A 13,723-nucleotide genomic window follows, 5' to 3' on the forward strand; every position below is an offset into this window, starting at 1 on the left:
ATTCCAGACTGCTCTTGGAGCGATTGGTGGTTGGGTTCCGATTGCACACAATTTTTGGTGTTTTTTGTATATCCTCGATTTTCGTTCCCTCTTTTCCTTTCTCATGGTGGAGGTTAGGATTAACCTCATACTGAGAAATGTTAAAGAATGGTAACGGTATTGGTTCTCTCATGTAACGTAACTGGTACTATTGTACAGTGCTCTGACACCTTCGGGTGAAGTCTGCGCTTTATAAGAATGCATTAAATAAAATAAATAAATAAATATTTACAGCCCTGATGAAGTCTCTTGGAAAAATACTCCATTGACGAAACATGCGTGTTGGCTGTCGTATCGGCTATACTATGTCAAATTGGACCTGTGCTATAACAAGTCTTTGTTGGGAAATTGAAAGAATACGGAAATAAAAACTACGGAATTAAATTGGACTCTATTGAACACTTCTTTTTGAATAAATAACTGAAAACTTTATTAATATATAATAATATTTACACTGTGTTAGTGCTCAGGGAATCCGATAAAAACTCTAGGTTAGTATACTGTCACAACTGCGAGATTAAGGGACAACCTTTTCCCCGCCCCCACGATAACGAGCCCTGCTCCAGAACGAATCTGGCTATACCCAACAGAAAACATATGTGTACAACATCAAAAGATGTTCACTATCTAGCCCTATTGAATTTATCGATGTTTTTTTTAAAATGTACTATATAAATGTACAACGTCAAGCTTGCATTATGCAACGGACTAAAACATATCAATTTCCACTCCAGTATGTATCATTTTATACATAGCACATTGATGTTTAAGTCCTGCAAAAGGCGAGTATTTGCTTGATAATGATGCATTGATCAGCTGTCCTGTGGGAGTGGAACTGATAACGCGTGTAAACGATCCGCTCCCTGATTACTCTCTGCCTGGTTTTGAAATGAAAACCTTCCCGATTCTTGCTTCCTCTATGCGACCGGCATCTCCCTTTCTCCTTTCTGCTCTGCATATTTTGTGAATGGAAAGCACTCTCTCGCCTCTTCCTATTTCTCAATGGCGGAGCTACAGCTGGAGGCCGGTCATGGTTTGAGTTGGGGGGGTGGAGGCGAAGAATGTTGATGAGGGAGGAGGCAGGCAGGCAGGAAGGAGGCGGAGGAAGAAAAAGAGGTGGCTGCTGCAGTTTCTAGCCTACGCCGATGCTGCTTTCCAAGAAAAGGCACCAAAGTTAAGCCTTCGAAGGGTGCTTTCTCCATGAAAAACCATCACCGGAAGCAGAAACCCCCTAAAATATACGTTTAGTTTCTTGCCCGCTCCCACATGAGTGTTGTTAAGGGTCGAGGGGGAGCTCGCAAAGTGACTGCTGCCTACCTGGAACTGACGATTTTTCATGGAAATATTACACACTTCTCTGCAAAGTCTGCCTTGATTTTTCCGATCCGGGATTTGGCGTTTCCTGCGCGAGAGACCAGACCAACAGCGTGCCCCCTGCAGCAGATACAAATAAAGAAAGACTTCTACAACTAGACCACTGGACTTTTATTTTGGTTTTTAACGGCATTCCGTTTCCAGATGTTATAGACGTCAACCCACGCCCCTTTCCAAAACCTTGCACCTAAAGTTTAAAAAAATATATAATAAATACAGAAATGCTGGAAAGGGAATCCGAAAAGGGGGAATTTAAGGCATCCGTTGGCGGAAGGCAAAAGGCAGCTGGTTTCCTCTTTTGCTCGTAGCGGCGGAGGCCCGGTGTGCATCCCCGGACTAGAGTGGCGACAGTGGCCGTCGAGGACGCCGCGGCCGTCGGCATGGCCGCCCAGCTCACACCGGAAGAAGAGCAGGTAACCTAAACGTCGACACCCTGTCGCACTGACAGGACAGTACTAGGGAAACACTGAGGTTTAGAGAAAAAGAGACGTCAGAGGGTGGGGTTGTCTAAATCCTATAATCGTCGTTTTCGAATCGTATGTATGCTGAGAAAATAGATTTGGTAATTAACATTTGTATAGCTTTATAAACGTCTTCAATTGCAGTTTAGCTTAGGCACTTTTTGTGTAAAAATGTGATTTCATGTTAAAATTCAGTGTCCGTTTAACGAGAAGTTGCGTAGATATATTTCATTGTGGACAGACCCGCTTTTATGTTCTAAAGTTATTTCTACAGTAACAAGGAGTAGAAAACACGTATTGCGCACATGATTTAAATACAGTACGCCACTTTTTGAGGACTTGCCCAGTTTCCGAGTCTGTGAAATGGCTAGTTTTAAAATGTCAGTTTTTTTTCTTAACTTAAAATTCATTTCAACAGCTTGAAAAATTTTACTATATACTTCACCTACTTTGTAAGGCTAAACCAAACTTTTTACCTATTCCTCTATCCTCGATAAAACGTAATTTTCCCGGGTCTGTACCCGAGAAACCTTATAACGCCCTCCAAATTCACTCCCTTCTGAGTTTTTAAGTTATGACAAGCGCGGGCTATTGTACAAAGGTTGATTTGAATTCAAACTCTACCTTTTCCAAAGAGTAGTCCAGAGTCGTAATGTGCAGTTATGGACTGGGAATCGTGTCATATGTGCCCAAACTACATTACAGTGGTGCTAAATACATTTGCAGAAGATTTTAAAAAAGCAGGGACCAAATCAAGTAGCGTTTGTTCTTTTGGTTCTGTTTGCGCGGGGTGGGGAGGGTAATCACTGTTTATTAAACAGTCAATCGAAGACAGGCACTATTGATATTTAATTCTTGTGCGTCTGAACAGTAGAGAATTGAGACGAGTAATATTGGATTGCATAACGCCTAACATTAAAAAGATAGCAGGGCCATTTTCGATTGCATGATGGTCTGCCCTTCTGCTACTGATTTCATTGCAACCTAACATTTATAAGATGGACACACACAGCTATGGGTATAGGTAAGCCCCCCCCCCTCCCTCTCTCAATGCATGTGTTGTCAAAAATGGGGCCGCAGGAGTTTCAAGATTGTCTCATTGAAAATGGTAGGAAAAGTAAACGAGGGAGTCGGAAACAGCTAGTTTAGTAGTATCTTGAAAATTACACACCAGTTTAATATTTGTGATCTAAACTGAATACCGTGGATCACCACTGTCGGAGATTTTGTGGTGACTCCAACATTTATGTCTATGGCCAGTTTCAACTAGGATTTTTACGTGGTTTGAGATCAGGATTAACACCCAGTCTCTCTCACAGGAGTATTTTCATCTATGGGCATTCAGGAAAGTTATGAAGACATTGCTGTTACAATGCCTGAACCAAAGGAGTTAGACACATGTCCTCCTTTTGTCCACTGCTGTGCATGTCATTGATTTGAGCCCAACACACTTTTCCTGCTGGGGTACTTGAGACTCAGACACAACATCAGACTATAGAACGCTCTGCTTTCCCAATTACTTTTTGTTCACTTGTTAGTTAACACACGGTCCAAACCCTCACTCTGTGAGGGAAAATCGCAACCTCAAATTAATTTATAAATCCGTGTACATTCTTGTTTTCTAATATTGATTCCTTCACTACTCGCCATGCCCGGCACCCAGATGCCTATACTTACTTCTGATTGCTTTCCTTAGCCAATACCACCATATCGTGCCTTGGCAACGCACCACATCTTTTGATCAATTCAATAAAATCCACCATCATACTTTTCATATTGACTATCACTTGTACACAATATTATCTGATACCCTAGACCCACAACACCAGGTCATGCCTGACAGTTGTTTATAGAAGACCAAGATAAGAACACTTCTTTGTAAATGGCACAATGTAAATCTTCAAATCCATAATGCTCCCTATCTGTTTCTATCATGCCTCAAATTATTACCCCTTTTGCTCTCTTCTCCAAGGTTCTCATATACTTAATTTCTTTTCAGTCACCCCACCGTATGCTACCTGCCTACTTTGTTTCAAAACTACAGTTCTATTACCATTACTTAAATAAAAAAAAACACTTCAGACCCTACCTCTAATTACCGCATAGTTTCTGTTCTCCAAATTACTGAAATGCCTAGTTTTCATCTGAATACAAATCTTTCCTCTAACAATATTCTTGTCTCCTCCAGTATGGTTTCTGTGCTCTTCACGCAACTTAACTTTGTACTGTCATGTAATCGGCATTATCTCAGTGGCTCACCGCAATCATCTATACTTATACTCTTAGGTATGTCTTCTGCATTTAACACTCATTCATCCTAATTCACTTAACTTTCTTCTCTCACAACTCTTTGACTACTTCTTTTTTTGTGGCATATGACTCAAAGTTAACTCTACCAACTTCACTGTAAGGCAGTTTCTAAATGACTCCGTCCCAGAGGCTCTTTTGTTCTCTTTTAATACCCTGGCTTTATGGTATCTTGTGACTTTTTCTATCCACTGAATGCAGATAACACCCAAGGTCTCTCACGCGGAACTTTTCCAAAATTGTAGTTTTCTACATTCCTTCTTCATCTGCACCTAAGCCACCACGTATCTGTGTCCATTCCCATACCCTCTCCCTGACTTTTTCCTCTTGGCTAGAAACCTTGGAATGTTGCTCAGCCCTTCAAAACATTGAATGCTACTACCTACTGCAGCACACTATCTGGCACGAAATGTATATAAAAATATGTTCTCTTGCACCGTGTCATACTACTAAAGTCTTAATAAATTAATTTGTGCTTTGTAAATTTGATTACTTCAACAACCTGCTCATAGGTCTACCTCAACTTTTCTTATCTCCATTGGACAAAGTATTTATCTTTACCACCCGAACTCTACTTAACCTCCTCAGGCATGCCGTTACCCCATTATTTCCACACACATTCAGGTTGTTTTAAGCAAAACTAAGTTATTAACTCTAGTTTCAAAGTATGCAGCTGAAATCTTAACTCACTACATACAACCCACACTAGAAACCTGCAATTTGCTAACTAGAGTCTTCTGGTCACACCTAGACCACCACATGCAGCCGCATAAGTTAAAATCTTTTACCTCCTTGGTAAAACTCAGTGTAACTGGCAGCCTACTGACATCAGGCCTTGCTGCGTACACACCCAGTTAAAAATACCTTGTAGAGTAGTCCATCAGAAAGAAGAGTAATAACTCGTACTACATTTTAAATGTCATATGTGTGAAACAACCTGTATGTACCATACCGTCTGTAGTCGCTGTTTATACGGCTCACAGCAGCACCTTTGTACAATATCTCAATCACACGTTTATTTTTTCACAGCCATAAAATTTGTGTATCGTGTTTTGTAGCACCATCTTCCTTTGTACAGCATTTCAGTAACAAACTTTAATATTACCCAAGTAAATAAGTAATAGAAAGCAATGTAGTGAGCATCATGCAAATGATTAGTTCAGTTGTAGTTCTTTAATTAGTCAGTAAGTAAACTTGCTAGAATCAGTTTATGTGCTAGTGGATGAATGTAAGCACCATTGTAGGCTATATACATCTAAAGTTGAGTAACTTTTTTCAAGTAAATACATTTTGTGTTTTTGAAGGAATGCAAATCACTGCATCTCTGAGAATGCATACTTTCGGAACTGTCTGTGTAGCCGCACAGATACATAACTTGATAATAGATTCACACGTAACAGTATACAATTATATAGAGCCTCAAACAAAGGAACACCAGGCGGTTGAGAGGTTTATCATGAGTTGCCCAGTAGGCAGCTGGTACATCAGCGGTTGAGATGTGTGTGACATAAGTTGCCTAGTAGGCAGCTGGTACATCAGAGGGCCATTGGTAAATCGATGGATCCAACAGAAAGAATGTAAGGACCCCGGCGGAACAGATGACCCTGGCAAAGAGGATGAGAATGTTGTTAAATTGGAGGATCACAACTGCAGCTTGGAAGCTCCAGCGAAGTAGAAGGCGGCGGGCTGAGACAGCATATATGCCCAAGCAGTAGGATACTTGTAGAGAAAAGGTGCACCAGTAATATAGACACGAGTTTCAACCTGCAACCCCTCATTACCCCCTCCTTGTCCCAGTCCTTACACAAGTGCGGCAATCCTGCCTCCTGACAGACTAGTCTAAAATGCTAGCATTTCTTTCATGTTTATTATATAAACCCCTCCCACCCACCACCATGCCTGTTTTTTTTTTTTTCCTGTGTGATATGCTGTCGGAGTGCTGGTTTTCTTCATCCGTGTCGGGGCTGCAATGTAGTGTGTTTCCTTTACATTATTTATTTTTAGTTTGTGTGTGGTTGTTATGTCGATAGCCAGTCGGTCGCGCCTCTGCTATGTTTTCCGACGCGCTCCCCGTGCATGTGCTTGGCTGGGGCTGGCAGCTTTCTTTGCATTCGGTTAACGGGCCGTTCCGGTGCTTCAGGCTTTCAGTAGCTCCCGGCTCCCGCGGCCATGTCTTCTGTTTATGTGGGGCTGTCTTTTTGCCAATTCAAGTCTTGTGGATTTTGAGACTTGATTGCTGAGAGGCGGTATTTATGGGAAGTTGCTGGCACTTCCCCTTGCTCTATTGGTTCCTGTTTGGTGGTTGGAGCTTCTGCCTTGGCCGTGGGGGATGAGGATTCGGTCCCGGTGCCTGCCAAGTCTCTTTCCAAATAGAATAATGTGCAAGATTTGCAGGAGGATGACCTATTGCAGATTTCCAGGTCTGATTTGCAGGATCTGATTCATTCTGCTTTTCAAGCTGCTCTGCTTGAGCCTTCTGCCAAGAAATCCAAAGAGGAGGAGGATGAAGACTTGGGCAACTTCCCTAATAGGAAATATATCCAGGGTAAATTTATTTCGTACATCTTGGCCTATATTCATGAGGTCCTGGATTTTGATCCTAAGTCTTTGGTGGATGATGGATTTTACTCCCACTATAGTACCACAGTGGTGGATGACTTACCTTCACTTGATGTCAATAAGGATATTCTGGCCAAAGAATGGCTTGAGGTCGCCAAGCAGCGGATTCCTCACTTTTTGGGCAAGAGGTATCGCATGGCGGAGTTTGATGTCCAGTGCCCTCAGGTTCCAAAGGTCAATTCTGTTTTGTCCTCATTGGCTTCTTCCTCTTATTTGCCTTCTGAGGAGGCTTCCCTTGCTGATCCAGTTGAACGGAAGGTGGAGACGGCCTTGAAACGTTCCTATTCTGCATCTCATTTTGAGATTTGGGCTATCCCTTACTCTGCCTATGACTCCCAGGTCCTTATAAAGGATTTCTAGAATTTGTTTGTCTTCAGGATCTGTTGGATCCAGCTCCTATCTTGACACAGATAGAGGTCTTGGCACCGTTTCTGTTCGATGTCACTTTTGATACGCTGTGGGCCTTCTCTCTGCCGGGGCAGCGATGACTGGTAGGCGGTCTCTGTGGACAAAGCCTTGGGGTTTTGAAGCTGCTTAGAAGGCCTTGATTCATAAACTGCCTTTCGAGGGTCCACGGCTTTTTGGGGACGATTTAAACACAACAGTGCAGCGGAAGAGAAGAAGTTGTTGAAACCTTTTACAGTGTGTCCAGATGAAGTCGTCCTTTTTCCATAAGTAGGGGTTTCAGGGTGTTCTCTCCTCTCTCAGCCCTTTTGTGGATGGGCCTGTGTTCAGGGGACTGCGTTCCGGCCTTAGCAGCAGCAGCCTCAGGGTCTTGGGATGAGGGCCGACTATGCCAAGGTGGGTTCTCGGCTCCGTTTATTCTTGTATCAGTGGTTGTCTCTGATTTCCGACCAGCGGTCCTGCCGGTTATCAGTCAGGCGTACCAGCCTGATTCTGTTCTGGGGTCCTCCTCCTCAGACTTATTATCGTGTTACCCCGTTGTCAAGAGACCTTGTGAAGAGGTCTGCTATGTTGTCAGGAGTGGACATGTTAATGGCGAAGGGCGCTGCTCTCCTTTTTCCAGAGGCGGAACGGGTCCTTGGTTTCTATTCCATTCTCTTCTTGGTCCCAAACCTGATGGTTCGTACCGCCCGATTCTGAATCTCAAGGCTCTGAACAAGTTAGTGCGGCTGGATAATTTTCGGATAACCATCTTGCAGTCCATCATGCCTCTCATCCAGGAGGGTGAGTTTCTGGCTTCTCTGGACTTGGACGACTATTTTCACGTTCCTGTCCTTCCTGGAAGCCAGCAGTTCCTGAGGTTTGTGGTGCACGGGGCACATTACCAGTTTCAGGTGTTGCCTTTCGGCCTCACTACTGCTCTCCGGACTTTTACCAAGGTATTGGCTCCTGCTGTGGGGGATTTACAGCTTCGGAGTTCTCTGTGTTTCCCTATATTGATGATTGTTTGATCTCTGCTTTCTCCTTTCCTAAGGCTCTTCTGGCAGTGGAGGCGACTATGTTCATGTTCCAGGGGCTGAGGTTCAAGCTGAATCTGGCGAAGTCTCATCTGGTCCCTGTTCAGAGATTGCAGTTTATTGGGGGACTTTTCGACTCCTTTTTGGGGTCAGTGTTTCTCCCTCCTGCTCGCATCTCTTCCCTACGGCTTCCTCTGTGGGACCTGTTGAGTCGGCCGTTTGCTCCAGCTCGGGCTTGGTTGCGGGTCCAGGGTTTTTTTTTCTTTCAGTTTTATATAGCGTGCACTTGACCCAAAGGTATCGGAGCGCTTTACATGAGCACCAGTTGTGTTACACAAGGACACATACATTTTTGGTAGGCATGGTTGATAGCTGCGACCACAGCTGTGGTTCCCTTGGCTTGCTTGCACCTCAAGCCTTTGTTGAATCATCTGTTGTCTCGTTGGACCCCTCCACTGCAGGTTACGACCCGTACCGCGAATTGGTGGGAGTTGGCGGCAGGGCCGGACTGTTAACCCAAACCGGCCATGGCAAAGTCCTCGGCTGGCCCCCCGAAGGTTGGGGCTGCGGCCGAGCCGTTTGCCAGGGCTAGTTTAGGCCGAGTTTGTTACATGGGCCGAAATTGCAGCTATGCTGCAAAAACGGCCCTGTAACAAAAAAGGCCCCCCAGGAGCCCAAAATTGTCCCCCACCCTGACAGCCCACCGGGGAAATGCTCGGTGACCGCTGTGGCTAGTTCGGCCCTGGTTGGCAGCCGTTTGGCCAGCGATACTGTTCTTTCAGGTTCCCCTCCCGGGGGCTAATCTGTTGGTTCGTAACGACAATCAAATATCTTGCTGTTACTTGAACCACCAAGGGGGATGGTGCATGTCTCTGAATCTGCTGGCTTCCATGATTTGTGTCTGGGCGGAGTCTCACCTTTCAGCCTTGAGGGCTGTTTACATTCAGGGTTATCTGAACTTTCATGCGAACAGCTTGAGCCGCAACCTTCCATCTTTGGTTCTGTTACATATGTTTGTTCCCCTGTCCCGGTACCTTTTGTCTTCGATTCGAGACGCCTTGGATCAACCTTTTTGCTTCTCCGCACAACTTCCTCCTCTCTCGGTTCTGGTCGAGCTGGTTTGTCCTCAGGTGTGGGTGGTGGATGCCCTCTTGATTACTTGGACCCCAGGCCTTCTGTGTGTCTTCTCTCAGATTCCCCTCCTCCTGAGGGTGCTGCAGAAGATTTGGGTGGAGAAGGTGTCTGTTCTCATGATTGCTCCTTTTTGGCCGCACCGCCTTTGGTTCCCATTGTTGATGCTTCTGTTCGGGCCGGGTTTGTCCGGCTTCCCGCGCTTTAGTTCCAGCTTCTGTCCTTCCCTCGTCGTAGTCAGTTAAAGCTGACGGCCTGGCCCTTGAACGTTTGACGTTGGAGTCTTTGGGTTGTTCTTTCTTGGTAGCCTGTGATATCCAGCGTTCCCGTAGGCCTACTACTCTTAAGAGTTACAGTAAACATTGGGGTTCTTTTGTCACTTGGTGTACCTCTCATGGAGTGGATCCTGTGGTTAGTTATCTGGCCTCTATTGAGTTTCTCAGGGATGGTTTTCTGAAAGATCTGTCCCCTTCTAGTTTGTCAGCTCAGTGGGCTGCTGTTTGGGCATGTAGGTGCTCGGGGGCCTTCTTGGAGTGTGTTACTCCTTTGGTGGGTCGGCTCCTGTAGAGTTTTCGGCTTTGTCTTCCGGTCGCTCATGTGATTGTGCCTTCTTGGTATTTGCTGACTGGTCTGAGGGGCCTCCAGTTGTCCTCTTTTGAGCCTTTGTTGGAGGCGGATTTGCTGTGGTTAACTACTAAATTGGCCTTCCTGTTGGCCATCCCCTCAGCTAGGCGGTTGGGTGAGTTGAGTGCCTTGCCTGCTTCCTTTCCTTATTTGTAGTTCTTACAGGAAAGGGTAGTGTTGTGGCCTGACCCGGATTTTCTTCCTAAAGTTTCCTCCACGTTCCATTTGCAGTGGGAGGTGATTCTTCCTGATTTTCCTTGGGATGGGGATGCTCTTGTTCATTTTACCTCGGATGTTGGCAAATCCTTTCAGGTTAACCTCCAGGGTACCCAGGGTTTTTGTCTTTATCCTGCCCTGTTTGTCTCCTGTGGTGGTGTGGCTGAGGGGAAGAAGGTGTCTACATCCTTCATCAGTCGGTGGGTGCGTTTGGCAGTTTGTCAGTCCTATAAGTCTGTGGGTTTTCCTCCTCCGGCTCAGACTCAGGGGTGTTCAACGCAGTCAGTGTCCGCTTCCTGGGCTGAGGCGGCTGGTGAATCTATCTACAAGATTTGTAGGTCGGCTACCTGGCAGTCCCATCATAATTTTGTCCAGCATTAGCGCCTTGATGTCTGGCATGCCTCTGTGGACAATTTTGCTGTTTGCGTTCAGAACGCTGCTGTATCTTAATCATGTGTTCGATTACACTTTTGTATTTCTGCGTGTATCCCTGGTGTCATGCCTTTTTCTTGGTGTTTTTTTGCTTGTTAGGTCCTCACTTGTGTAAGCAGTGGGATGAGGAGGGCATATGAGGGGGTACTGTTTCGTTACTTACCTGTAATCTTCATTAACCTGAATACGGTCCTCATCATCCCAGCCTTGTTCCCTCCTACTGTGGTTGGTCTGTTCTTGTTGATAACAGGCATCGGTGGGTGGGAGGGGTTTATATATTAAACATAAAAGAAATTCTAGCGTTTTAGACTAGCCTCTCGGGGGCAGGATTGGCTCACTTGTGTAAGGACTGGGACGAGGAGGACCTTTAGCGGGGTAATGAAGATTAACAGTAAGTAACTGAACATTCTCGAGGCCTGAAGATACTTGTTATCTAGAGAGATGGAAGATGGCATGATCAGTTGTTGATAAGCTTGCTTTCTTGGGTGCTGTTGGAATGCTGCATGTTTGGACACTGTGCTTAAACACTGGCGGTCAGTTAATCATCCCTTTCGTGGATGTAATGATTTTGTCAAACTGTGCTGTATGTAAACAAATTGAAATTTATATAATCGGGTGCAGTTTCTGTTAGTAACATATGGGTAAAGCGAGAGTAAGCAGCAGAAGGTAATTTTTTTTATTTGCTTTAAGTAACGTGACAGTAAATAGATAACCTTTTACACTATTGTCTGTGTGATTGCAGAACTCTTTTATGACATAATGCAGTACTCTACTCCACATTCTGGATTCAAAGTCTTCTCCGTTTTGTGTAATGAAGTAGTAATTAAGACCTCTTATAACATCTCAAGTATCTAGAGTACAGTATGGTTTGTTTGCCACATAAAATGTGCTTGCATCACGTTCTATATAGCCTTGCATGTCCATGAAAGTGTCAGTCCACTTTAAAAGCAAATCTCGTGTAGTGTAGTTCCTATATTCCCAATAGGCTCTGCGCATTGGAATAACATAACCGATAGTTTAGACGTAGGACTGAGGTCGACTGGGTCTCTATTGAATATGTTAGACTTAATTGTGTGTGCCAGCTAGCTCAGAGGTCACTAGAAACTTTCTCGAGTAAACAAGAAGGTGTTAACTTTCCTGAATAGACAAGAAAGGATTAGCTTCTGAGAACCATATAACATGACAACTTTTGTTCCCCCCTGAAATAAGGAATATCTCCAGAGTCGCGGAAACAATAGATAGCTATTTTACTCAGTCAATCGTGCATGCTTCGTTTCACCAGAAATGCAGAGAAATAGAGAGACTGGCGTTTTCAATAAAAGGGTTATTTATTGAGCAGTCTTCTTTCTCATGCAAGAGAAATGAATTGCCACAATTGCAATACTTGTCATAAAGTAAAGTGCGTACAGTAAAAGGAGTGTTATGAAATAATACTGTAAAAGCATTTATATGGTTTCTAAGCCATAAGATACTTAAAATGGCTAAAACACATACAATGATAAAATGATGACTAAACGTACTCAACTGGTGTTTCTAAGATACGCCTACCCCGGTGTACCTAACCTAAGCCTAGTACTAGGAGTAGATGAGTTACATTTTTTGCCAAGAATCTGAATCAAGAATTCTCCATGGGTCTAATCAGCTCCGTACCTTGGGTATAGAATGAAGGAGGTCTTCATTCTATACCCAATATTCTCTCTCTCTCTCTCAGGACTCGATCTCCCAGAAACCCGTGAGGGTGTCAGGGAAACACTGGAGCTGGATTTCTCGGGAGAGAAAAGACAGCGTCTCACAGTGCGTCAACAGGGAGGGTCTGCTTCCTTCGGCACTCGCATCAGCAGGGCGTCGGGCAAGTAGATAGCCGATCTGCTCCAAACCACTGTGTCTTTCTTAAGGCAGAGGTTGGTATATTTATACCTGGAAGGTGCCGATTTTGACATAAGGTTGGACATAAGACGTCACTAAGAAGTGGCAGTTCTTTCAGGACTCTTAGGAGTTCTAGGACAAATCAAAACAGAAGCAGGGGGAATTTCCGGGCTGCTGGAGGCTTGGTTTGTTTAAAAACGCGTTGTGCTTTCTAGGAGTCTATGGGAGTAGCCTTGCCGTATTTGGACTGCATTGGCTATGACTTAATATGGATATGATTCTTATGCCTTAATAAGGATATGATTTGATATAACCACATAAGAGCATAAATCGGGAATGTTTTAATTGGGGTCCTAATTACATTCACAAAACCCACTCCACGTATAATGTCCATCATTACTAAATACTAAGCAATACTAAACATATAACGATGCATGTATTTTCCAGCCCACCCCAAAATACATAGTAAGCATTTGAAATGGTATATACACGAAAAATGAGTATAATACGGTCCGTTTTTTTTTGTAAGCAGTGGTGTCATTCAGATAATGCATATTTTGGACATTTAGAATGTTGACTGAATAAATCGCGAAATTCACATTTATGAAATGGCTCTTAAAACAGAAGAGAAGGTCGAGACCATTTCATCACATATTTATACAAGACTGTACATATGCTGGAGGCTAAGTCAAAATAGTGTCTCTAGATATTTGAAAAATAGAAAATCTTGTTCTCTAAGAATAGTTCTACTTTAAGCAGAGTATCATGTGCCAAAAAAGGTAAATATTTTATGAACTGAAGAAAAATAATTTTGCTTTCGGGAAGAAAGAAAAAAATAGTTCTAATGTTTTTTTAGAAGTTCTGTTTATCAAAACTGAAGGCCGAATTCAGAGTTTCAGGGAACGCTGTGTGCTTACTATTTCAAAAGTTATTCTTGTTGTTAGGAGAGAACATTAACTCAGATAGGCTGGTAAAAAATTTGTCTACAACAGTAGGTGAAAGTTGGACCAGGTCGAAAAAGTAGAAATAGTGCATATGTGCGAAGCATTACCATCATCGGTGTTTAGATCAGCAATGGTCACGGAAGGTTGTACCTGTGTGGCGCTTTCATCTCGTACCTCACCGCCACCTAATCGTAATGGTGAGACTCCACGAATGCCGTCATCAGAATGGGTAGCCGCTGGGGATAACACGTTGCATGAGCCGTTACCGAACCAAGCAAAGTATCGACAT

At 43.9% G+C, this 13,723-nt stretch overlaps 1 protein-coding gene across 1 annotated transcript in view; it reads left to right on the forward strand.

Moving 5' to 3' along the window:
• The first annotated feature begins 942 nt into the window (after positions 1-942).
• Positions 943-13,723, forward strand: part of PTPN9 (protein tyrosine phosphatase non-receptor type 9) — a 354,751-nt gene continuing 341,970 nt past the window's right edge. Inside the window, exon 1 of the mRNA XM_086959304.1 lies at positions 943-1,826. Coding sequence (XP_086815430.1) covers positions 1,794-1,826 — 33 coding nt within the window. The 5' untranslated portion in view covers positions 943-1,793. The remainder of the gene's footprint in view (positions 1,827-13,723) is intronic.

The sequence above is a fragment of the Lissotriton vulgaris genome, chromosome 2_2 (assembly GCF_964263255.1).
Source record: "Lissotriton vulgaris chromosome 2_2, aLisVul1.2, whole genome shotgun sequence".
NCBI lineage: Eukaryota > Metazoa > Chordata > Amphibia > Caudata > Salamandridae > Lissotriton > Lissotriton vulgaris.